The 10,590-nt window shown below is 41.9% G+C and overlaps 1 protein-coding gene across 1 annotated transcript; it reads right to left on the bottom strand.

Annotated features, from left to right (window-relative positions):
• Window positions 1-6,685: 6,685 nt before the first annotated feature.
• LOC121522741 (NAD(P)H dehydrogenase [quinone] 1-like) lies at window positions 6,686-8,080 on the bottom strand. The gene is made up of 6 exons (XM_041807377.1): window positions 7,944-8,080; window positions 7,698-7,865; window positions 7,485-7,615; window positions 7,302-7,415; window positions 7,134-7,235; window positions 6,686-7,060 (listed from the first exon to the last, which is right to left on the bottom strand). The coding sequence occupies exons 1-6, from the start codon at window positions 7,945-7,947 to the stop codon at window positions 6,761-6,763; spliced, it is 819 nt and encodes a 272-aa protein (XP_041663311.1). The 5' UTR covers window positions 7,948-8,080; the 3' UTR covers window positions 6,686-6,760.
• Window positions 8,081-10,590: the final 2,510 nt, after the last annotated feature.

Raw genomic sequence — 10,590 nt, 5'->3', positions numbered from 1 at the left:
ACATTAATGAAGTCAAAGAATAGCAGATCAGTTCAGGTCTCTACTAACCTGAGACGCCCGATTGACATAGGACTGTTGGTTCAGCCTAAAACTCCACTAAATTATTAGTATATATAGACAAAATTTACTGTCGTTATATGCTGAAATACACGGCAAAAATATTGGATGTAAATATCAGCAAAAATTTTGATATCGGCCAGTACTGATACCAGACCAATTATATCGTAACCTGGCATGCCAGATGGATTTGTCTCACACATCCATCTGGTAAACCTCTCAAAGACAGCGTTTGGGAAGAGGCAGAGCCTTTGAAAAAACACTCAGAGGGTGATTGGATGAACGTTCTCTATGTCACATCTTTATGGGCCTATCAGAGCAACAAAACACGTGACATCATAGCCGCTACTGAGGAGTAACCTCCATAGAGAACTTTATAACGCATTGCAACTGTAGACATGTTAGTACATGACTTTTGTCATTGTTGTTCTTTGTTCTTCTTTTAACAAAGAAATGTCAAGTTCTAATAAAACTGACGCTATATCAGCATCCACGCTAATCTCTTCTGCCATAATTGCACCGGCCTCTTGTTGCTGCTTGCATACGTCACGACTCTGCCGTGCCCGAAAGCACTGCCCCTCGATGCTGATTGGTCCTGTTATTTTCTAACCAGGCCCAAATGGTTTAGATGGGAGCTTTGCAAGATGGATTCACCAGTGAGAAACACGGAAACAGGCAAACTCATCTGTTTTGCAAGGTTAGGTCACTACCAGTCTCGACAGAAAATCCTGAGTCCAGCCAGTCAAAGACCGGCCAGTCCAAGACTTTCAAAATGTGGTCTTAAGACCAGTCTCAAGACCAAGACTGTTCTCAAGTATTAAAACACTACCTCTCAGTTTTATTCATTTCTGAAATACCCGACTGTTTACTTTCAGCACAAATGCCATGCACGCTTTCCCTCTGGCTTAGGGTTAAACCCAAAAGGCAGACAACAACACGTCTTCTGTTATTATGCTGTTCAGCTTCCAAGTCAAAGCCTGGCACAGGGACCGTGAACCACATACAGAATGCCTTTCCCAGTTTTAGCTGAACTGAGGTTGCATGATTTATATGCTTTCAAACATTGTAGAACATTCACAAGAAGCATTATTATCACAGAATAAGACAAGATAAGGTCATGATGCTGCTCTTGCACAGCAACAATGTTCAGTTTGAATTGGGGGTTTTGATTGTCTTCCAGATGTTGAAACCCTAAATTATGTATTTTAGAGACAATTGTGTGGTCAAGATGAATTATGTCTTTTCTGTATATTTTTTGAACATTAGCATTTTCAGCATTACATTTCCATGTGATGATTGTGTGAATTTGAGCATCAGCAAAGCAAACTTGTTTCCCAGAGCCTCAGTTCCATGCCCGAAGCAAGACGGTGCCCACTTCCTCCCATTGAACCAGCCAAAAATGGCTTTCCCTGGCAGCCATGGTGGGAGAACTGGGATGGACAATGGGAGAGCAGGATGGACACAAGATCACAGACTGTGGTATAACCCTTACATACATAAACACCAAATGACTCCCCAGCCATCCTGACTCCAACACTATGCTTTTTCTCTCTGGGACAATGATGCAAATGGAAAAGGCACAGTTCAAAATCTTTACACCAACAATAGAGGGATTTGTGCGAGTAACTGTTTACACGGACTGACGCTGAGCAAATTAGTTCATCATCATTCACACATTTCAAAACTTGAAGCCTGATTAAAGCGCACTGTGGCTCCTTAAATGTGGTGACAGAGTGATTTTAAAGGCATCAGACCTTAGCACAATATTTGACACGTGTTAAAATTATTATTTCGGTCCAGCTCGCTGAATTTCTTCAGTGTTTTGAGAGCCAAAGGAGGAAATGATCCAAACACGCTCTGGCTGCAGAAACAGGTGATTATGAAACTGAACCTGGCCCGACACAAACAAACACACTGCGACCTTGTGAAACCTCAGCTGTGAAATATACACTCCAATCCAGTTCCTACATGTCACAGGCTGTGGTCTGGACATCAGAGTGCAAGGCCATTTCCTTCAAGTGTGCCCCCTCCCCCCATCTCATTTCCTCCATACCCAAACAAAAGCCGCTTCTCTGGGAAAAGTGCTCAGCCACTTCTGTTCACTCCGTGCAGCCTGGAACCTGCTCGCAAACATTGTTTAGTCCTCTGTGAGTGTGTTTATAACATACAGAGCACTTTAGCTTTAGCCCCCAAAAAAAACAGGCCTAAACAAAGTTTACGCGACTTAGCTCACCCAAACATTCAAGTCCAAACTTTCAAGGGAGAGGCAGTGCGAGGTTAAGCTTTGGTGCACTCTGCAAACCTAAAGAGCAGCGTTCATCACTTCCCTGCAGCTTTGATCTGGCTGTTAAAAAAGAAGCAGATTCCCCAGGTGGGCTCCCACTGTCAGAGCAAACTCCTTGTTTAGAGCATTTATAAAAGGACTCAGAAAAGTCTTCAAAGTACTCAAAGTGATGGGTGTTTCTCCCAAGAGGCCTGGCTAATCTGAGGGGTCAGAGAGATGGGATCAATGAGACGTTACGTTCTTTAAACAAGCAAAAGAGACAAAAAGTTTGATGTTAAGTGGACCAGGAAGGCCTTCAGGGTCTGCAAAATGCAGCTAAGTTATTTGTTAATTTGTTTGAGAAGGGAGGGACAGGAATTCACTCAAGGTCAAAGTTTGATTAAACTCCCATATGTATAAAAAAAACATCTGAAACCAATGAGACTGGGTGTGATCGTTTGCCCTTGTATAAAAACCCACTGAAGCACTAATTAGCATTTGGAGACGAGATTTATGTAGTTAAGTTTCCCAAAAAAAGGCCTCGGAGAAGACTTACTGGAATGAAACCACAGCAAACATTTGACCTTTTACAGCACAAAAGAAAACTAAGGATGTAGAAAGGAATAATTCTTAGACTGAGAAATGCTCTTTGGATTTGGATGCAAACATTCACAGAGAGGCCGTCATGGCGTGGTCATGTCGGCCGTAATAAAGGCTGAAGCTTTTCTTATTCATCTGTGATGGATCAGATATTTTTCTGTGTGTATTAAATGTTAAAACCCAGACATCTTAAAGTACGGCTGAGTAGAAGTCAGCCTTCAAAGCATCTGGTTGTAGGAGTAACACTGATTTGTGTTTTCATGGAGTCATATGAGGTCTAAATAAGAAAGACTGCCTTCTGCCAGTGTTGAAATTCTGCTACCAGTCCTGAAACCTTGTGCAATCCTGTACCTGGATTATTTCTTGGCTGTGCCTTCTGTATAAACACTTGTCCTGTTGATGCTTTTCCTCTCCCAGAAACAGAGGAAACACACAGAAGCAGTGATTACCAAAGTCACTGGATGTGGGCCCTGAAAGTACTCCAGGTTGGCTTTAAGAGCTCATTCATCAGTGAAATGTTTTTTTCCGATATTAGTTCTCAAGTAACTGTGTCAACACATTATTTTCAAAGGTCTATTACCATTAAGAGAAACTTTAAGTAGAAAAAGTGACTAGCCTGATTTATCTAGCCACTTATAACTTATGGTATTGTATGATGTCAATACCCACACAAACCAATGAGAGTAAGGAGACCGTGTAGCATCAGGAGACCGTGTAGTATCACCAGTTGGATTGGACCTCACAAAGTGAGACAGAACTGTCCCATCTTCTAAATCAGGATTTCACCCATATTCTTTTGCTCTTTTTTTCTGTAATGCTTGCCAGAACAGCCAGCTCAGGATTTCAATCGTCCTCCATGTTTGTTTTTTCTCTGAAGTCCCATTGAAACCAAGGTCAGACTACTTAATCTGTTTGTCTGTTGGTCACTATGATATTTTTGGTGATCACAGAGCCATAAATTTGTGCTCTGACTTCACAGACAGAAACGACAGACTACTAGTACACACTCACTCACAGTGACCAATGTGGTGATGTTCAGTCTGTCATGGCTGTCTTTCTATGACACAGAATAAAGTCAGAGATGCTTTCACGATGATTTGACAAACTGTTCCTCTGTCTCACTGTCACATCTCACATCACCAACTTCATCACTCTTCTTTTGCTTTGCCATTTGGTTTGTTTACATGTGTGAGAGCTGCTCATGTCACTGATGCCAGCTGAACTAATCATACACAGCAAAATCAGCAGTGATAAATTAACACTGAGTTTTATTTCTAACACTAAAAAAAGACATTAGTGTCTGCTCTTTTGAGTGTTACTTCAACACGTAGCAAACTGTTAATATTCAACTTTCACATAGTGATAATTGTTTACACCTAGTGTTGATTTTTTTCTTTTTTTTTTTTACAAATTAAAGGTCATTTGCAAAATACACTTTTCAGGCTATTCTAGCAAAAATATGTGTCCCTGGCATCCCCCACCCCCTTCTCCACCTTTCAGAAAATGTGTGCTGAAACAAGCCGTTCTCAGATTTTCCCCTAATGACATTATGTGGGGAGTTAGCCCCACCCCTAGGTTCAGTTGGCCTTCCCCGCTTGGAAGAAAGTTCCTCCCTCCTCTCCCGATCCTCCTCTTAGCTGCCAGCTTAGAAGAGGATCAGGAGAGCCCAGCCATTTCCTGGCAGGGGTGGAGTCAGGGGTGGAGTCAGAGATGGGGCCAGACAGCTCATTTATATTTAAAGCCACAGACACACAGCTCGTTCTGAGCAGGACTGAAACAGAGGGGCTTTTAGACATTCAAAAATCCAACACTGCAGTGCTTTTTCAGCAACACACTTCACAGGCATGTTTTGGGGACTCCTGAGGCCTATGAAAACTTGTCTTAAAGGGGTAAAATAAATGACTTTTAAAGTTTACTTTGAACACAATTTGTGGTCATATGTTAACCATAGAGAAATGAAAGAGTGGTGGTAGAGTATGCCCTGAGTTGATCTTGTGCACTCTGTTATTTTTGAAATGTATCACCACAGTCAGGGAGTGACCAACTTAGCAGACAACTTCAGTCATGGTGCAGAAGTGCATGCTTAACATCCTCGAACTACAACAATTCACCAGAAACATGAACAAATGAATCCCAGCTGTGATTACTGTACAACAGGCAGCATTTAAAGACACTCTAAACTCTGCACAAAGGTGTAATAGTGAAATTCTACCCCTCAGAATTGAAACGACAGTGGGTGGAGCACTGAAGGCCATTTATCCTGGATGGAGTTAAAATGACAGTGTTCAGATCAACAGGGAGCAGGAGAAAAATCAAACATGCTAGACTTTCTGTCAGGAAGTTGAGGATTCTTCAGGCTTGATCTTGATTGTTGTTCATTACGGCACACTACACAAGATGGAATGGATTTTTAGGGTCGAGATCTCCATCCACATGACTGACAAGCTCCAATCCAGTTCCTACATGTCACAGGCTACAATCATGCTGAAAACAAAACTGTTCTAACATGGGTTTGTGTGATTTTGTGTAGTGAATCTTCAGTGACTTAATCACTCCAGACAGCAGGTGTTTAGTGTCACAGTCTGCATTGAGAGGATTATAGAAAGAAAAATCATTTACTACCCTTGTATCTTGTATTTGTGATCCTGCTCTTTTCAACCTGGATCAAGAACCTTTGCTGTGTATGTAATCAAAGGTCGGAGTCCTGATATCCAGCAAATTCAGAAAACTTTATCCTGATGCTCTGGCTTGCTTTGTGAGTTCAGAGGCATTGTATTAATTTGTCTGTTTTATATCAAGTTAAACTTCTTACAGGAACCTTTGGCTGGATACACATGACAATTTTTGGCCTGAAATCAGGCTGTATGCAACCACTTATGTCTAAATAATCCTCAAGACTCTGGATCCAAAATGATTTTTCTGCTATCAGATAATATAAATGTGTTTGATCTACCCCAAACGGAGCACCTGTACTAGCCAATGAGAACAAGCAGGCCAGGGAGGGGTCACCAGATGTTTCAGACTTTTACAGCTCAAACCTCGCAGTGAATACAAATACAACTGTGCCCTTAGCCAAGAGCAGGCGCAAAGGAATGTTGGCAACATAAATCCCTTTTTCTTCTACAGTCACATCATTTCATGCAAGTTTGAGGGATCTCATGCAGGTGTTTGGGGTTTGAAAGTCACGTATAATGAAAAATACACTTTTTCGGGCTTTTCTTGCAAAAATATTTGCCCCTGGCTTACCCCCCCCTTTCAGAAAATGTGTGCTGAAACAAGTCAGATTTCCCCTCATGATGTCATGTGGGGAGTTAGCACCACCCCCCAAGTTCAATTGGCCCTCCCCACTTGGAAGAATAGTTCTCCCTCAGCTGCAAGGAGGATCAGAAGAGCCACAGCCATTTCCTCAGAGGGGTGGAGTTAAGGGCGGAGTCAGACAGCTCAGTAACATTTAAAGTCACAGCGCGTTCTGAAATTGTTTTTTTTAGACATGCAAAAATGCAATACCGAGTGTTTTTCAGCAAGAAACTCCACAGGCTTGTTTTGGGGACTCTGAGGCCAATATTAACTTGTCTTAAAGGGGTAAAGTATGTGACCTTTAATCCAGCCTAAGCACTCATGTTCAGAAATTTATATTTTAATCGAAACTTTCCTCATGCCTGTTAACTTGTTGCCATCTGAGTAGTGTAGCCAGCTTTTAACCCTCCCACCTTGCAGTAGAATAACCTAGTTTGTCATGTTAAAGTACTTAGAAAATGCAGGTACTTAAGTTAGAATACTCATTTTTATTCATACAGTTAAAGACAGTGACATGAAAAGGACCCCCCTCCCCCTTCATCCTCAGACCCCAGCCTTCATCTGGTTGTTGGGTGGTAGCGGTTTACCCAGGTGGGTCCCCACTGTCAGTCCAAACTCTTTAGCTGCGTGTTTCTCACAGACCTCAGGTTTCAGCTGGAATCCCTTCTCCCCGTCAAAGCAGTCCATGGGAGTGAAGGACAGCGGCTCTTCTCCCAGGAGGCCTTGCAGCCGTGTACGCCAGCCCTCCAGCATGGTGGCACGCGCTTCGGTGGGAACGTGGGAGGGAGCCCAGAAGATTTGAGGGGCCAGAACTTGGAAGCCACAGTAGTGGAGGATGCCATTCTGCAGAGAGAAACAAGGTGATTAAAACTGAAACTGTTACTCTTTGTTGCGTTAGACTGTACTGCAGCAGTACCTGCAGAGGCCACAGTGTGACGTTCATGTCTCCGTTGATGCCATTTGCACTGAACATGGACTCCTGAGACCCTGTAGTGAAGGACAGCATGGCCTTCTTATCCTGCACAGAGAAATCTAGTTAGACAAAGAAACCTCAACTTTCAAACCTCTTGCTTTGAAGCCTTACCTTGAAGACTCCCTGGCTGTATCGCTTCTCTTGAGAGTATGCATAGCCCAGTGTGAGCACCCGGTCTATCCAGCCCTTCATGATGGCAGGGACAGTGAACCAGTACATGGGGAACTGAGGAAAAAAGGGTTTAGAGTTACTTTAATTCCAAGAACTTAAGCTTTACTGTCAGTCAGCTCTTACCTGAAAGATAATGAGGTCGGCCTCTGTGAGCTTGCGTTGCTCCTCAGTGATGTCAGCAGACAGTTTTCCAGCCTCCCATGCCAGCTTGGTCTCCTCTGCATATCTGAAGTGATCTGCATTCTTGACCTCTCCTGCAGAGACAATAAAAGAGTTTCCTGTCATTTTAAGGAGCCACTAAACTTCAATGTTAAAGCATGAGGACATTTTCAGTACCGACGATATCCTCTGCAGTGGCAGTGGCTTTAAACTTCAAAGCATACAGGTCAGAAACTTCAACAGTGCAGCCCTGAGCAGTTAAAACTTCAACTGCAGCATCTTTGGCTGCAGCGTTGAATGAGCCGGCACTCTGGTGGGCATACACGATGAGAACTTTCTTTGCAGCTAAACACAGAAAAAAAAAGGTTAAAATTCAAATGAACTCCAAACACAATCGAGACGTGAGTAAGAGCAGAAACAAACCCATTCTTGAGCTGTGGATGATGAGGATTACAGGACTGGTCTGGTGTGGTCACTCATGCTGTGCAGAGCTCACTCTGCTCTTTTCATGCACCTGCCCACAGCTCATTTACTCACTCACAGCTGCAGTCACTCAGCAATCAAGGTCGTCAGCCAATCAGGTGGGGGTGGAGGATCTCCTCATGATGTCAGCTGAAAATCTACAAGTAGCTTTTAGTAAAACTTACCTGTTTGGCATTTATTTTAAAAAAAAAACACAAAGCCCATTCATTTCTTTTCATAAAATGGGAATTTGAGTAAATATTTTTGAACCCCTTTTGTTACATTTTATGAACATTTTCATGCTTCTTTGCTTTTATTCGCAATTCTAATCATCTTCTTGAATCTAATTTTTATTCATATTAAATAGTTTTCCATTTTTATCTATCTATTTGTCAGGACAGTCAAAGAAACTGCTAGAAGGACAAAGCAATGGCTAGAAAATCTGGACTGAAGGATAGCAAACAGGCTCTAATCATGGCTGCACAAGAACAACAGGCCCTAAGCACAAGATCGAAAGAGGCCCAGACAGGACCCCGGGTGCAGACAGATCAAAGATACCCCTGAGATCGTCCAGCACATCCCAGCAGGGTGTAATTGGCTAGCGGGCAAGGCATACTGTACATAGAACAGCATAACCAAGTGGCTGGCATAGTACACAGAAACATCAGTGCTGAGTGTGGGCTGGTCCCTGGATCAAGATGGAAGGCGTCCCCCGAAGGTGGTTGAGAGCACCTGAGCCAAGGTCTGGCTGGACTTCCAGACCCAAACCAACAAACTGGTGGTTAATCAGACATAGTGGTCATAGATAAATTGTAGAGAAAGGCAGCGGTGATAGATGTAGAAATCTTTAGTTATCTGTCCATCAGGAATAGATGATGTGGAGAGGGGAGGTGAATGTGTACCAGTGCTGGTGGGAGCTCTCAGACTAGTAGAGGTTCCAGTAGAGAGAGACAACATGTGATACTTGAGTATGAAATTCAGGCCTGCCCATAGAATTTGCTGGGCCCCTAAAAACTCTTTAGGTAAAATTTCATGATTCCATCAATATACATGTTGGATCAGTAGAAATGGTGCATCTTTTTGCAATCTTTTTTAATAGTTTCCTCAAGGCAAACTTTTTATAGGTTTTGATGTTGGAAATATTTATTCATGCCAGTTTGATCGTCCTCTACCTTTTTTCAATCCATTTTCACCACATTTTGGGTCAAATTTTACTTTTTTCCCCACTTCTCTCTAATTTAAAAACATTTTTTGCACTTTTTGCTTTTCTTTTCCTGATTTACAGCATTTTCCCACAGTAAACCAAGTTAACACATTTTTTTTCTGGCCAATTTTGCCACTTTTTCCTGCATTTTTTAATCTTCCCACTTCTTAACATTTTTTTCACTTTTGATGACTTTTCTTCCTCTCTTAACCATCGTCTCATCTCTTTTCATCTTTGTTTTTCACATTTTTCCAGTTCATTTTTACCTCATGTCTTCCTTTTTGCCACTTTTTGGCCACTTTCAACCACTTTTGCCACATGTCACCCTTTTTGCCTCTTTAAACCTTTTTTTTTTTTTTTTTTTTTTTTGCATCTTTTAACCTTGTTATGTCACTTAGAAAACAAATTAACACATATTTTGCATCTTCTAATAGTTTTTTCCCACTTCTTGGCCAATTACACAACTTTTTAACCCCTTTTCACCCTCTTATCTTGCCAGTTTAGCCACCTTTTTGTCTTTTTTTTACCTTCGTTTAAGCCTTTTTTGCCACTTTTGACCAATTTTTGCCAATTGTCGATCATTTTTGCCATTTTAAAACATTTTTTGCCACTTTTTGGCCAATTTCCACCACTTTTTAACCCTTTTTGCCACTTTTTCTGGCCATTTTTGTCACTTTTAACCGATTTAACCCTAACGGTTTAGTTAAATGTGCCCAGTGTAGTTAAGAGTTCCAGAAAATAGTCAATTATTTTAAGAAAAATGATTACATTTTGAAAAAGGTTATATTTTATTACTGCATACATACATTTTAAAATCATTTTGTTGATTTGATAGACTTGTTATTCTTCGTGTTAAAAACTACATTTGATTTTTGCAGCTTAATCTTATAATGGACCATGATTTTGCTGACCTCAATGGGCCCCTTATTTCTCTGGACCCATACAGCTCTCCCCTTTATCCCCCCTTATGGATGACCATGCTTACGTTACCTCAGATATTTCCAACAGCCTCACAGCTGGAGAAAAACTGGATCCTTATAAATGTGACAGGCTGATATGTTTATTGTTGCCATAGAAACCCAGGATGCATTCAAAAGCCCAGGCCACGGTATCATTAAAATCTTTTTTCACACCCCTGTGACATTTCACCGTCTCAGTGAATCTTCTACAGTCAAAATGAGGGGGGTGGGGGTGGGGTCCTCTCTCTGTGCTGTTTAGAGGTAGTAACAGAGGTGTAAAATAGAACAGCACTGTGTGTGTGTGTATGTCTTAATGTGTAGCCTATGTGGAGCTCCCAGAGTGCCCTGCTGCTTGCTTTCCTGCAGAGCCAAAACACACTGAACTGACAGGTAAGGACATGTAATATCCACTGTAGCTGTATCTGTACGAATGCTACAAGGCAGA

This window comes from Cheilinus undulatus, linkage group 15 (genome assembly GCF_018320785.1).
Source record: "Cheilinus undulatus linkage group 15, ASM1832078v1, whole genome shotgun sequence".
Taxonomy (NCBI): domain Eukaryota; kingdom Metazoa; phylum Chordata; class Actinopteri; order Labriformes; family Labridae; genus Cheilinus; species Cheilinus undulatus.
The sequence above is the reverse complement of the archived record's forward strand: the minus strand, read 5'-3'. Positions and strand labels throughout refer to the sequence as shown.

Bases quoted from the DNA above. Each gene is read 5' to 3' on its own strand.
- LOC121522741 (XM_041807377.1), bottom strand. The intron at 7,616-7,697 runs GTACTGAAAATG...TTGTCTCTGCAG, and splicing joins CACTGCAGAGGATATCGTCG to GAGAGGTCAAGAATGCAGAT. The intron at 7,416-7,484 runs GTAAGAGCTGAC...TTTTTTCCTCAG, and splicing joins CCGACCTCATTATCTTTCAG to TTCCCCATGTACTGGTTCAC.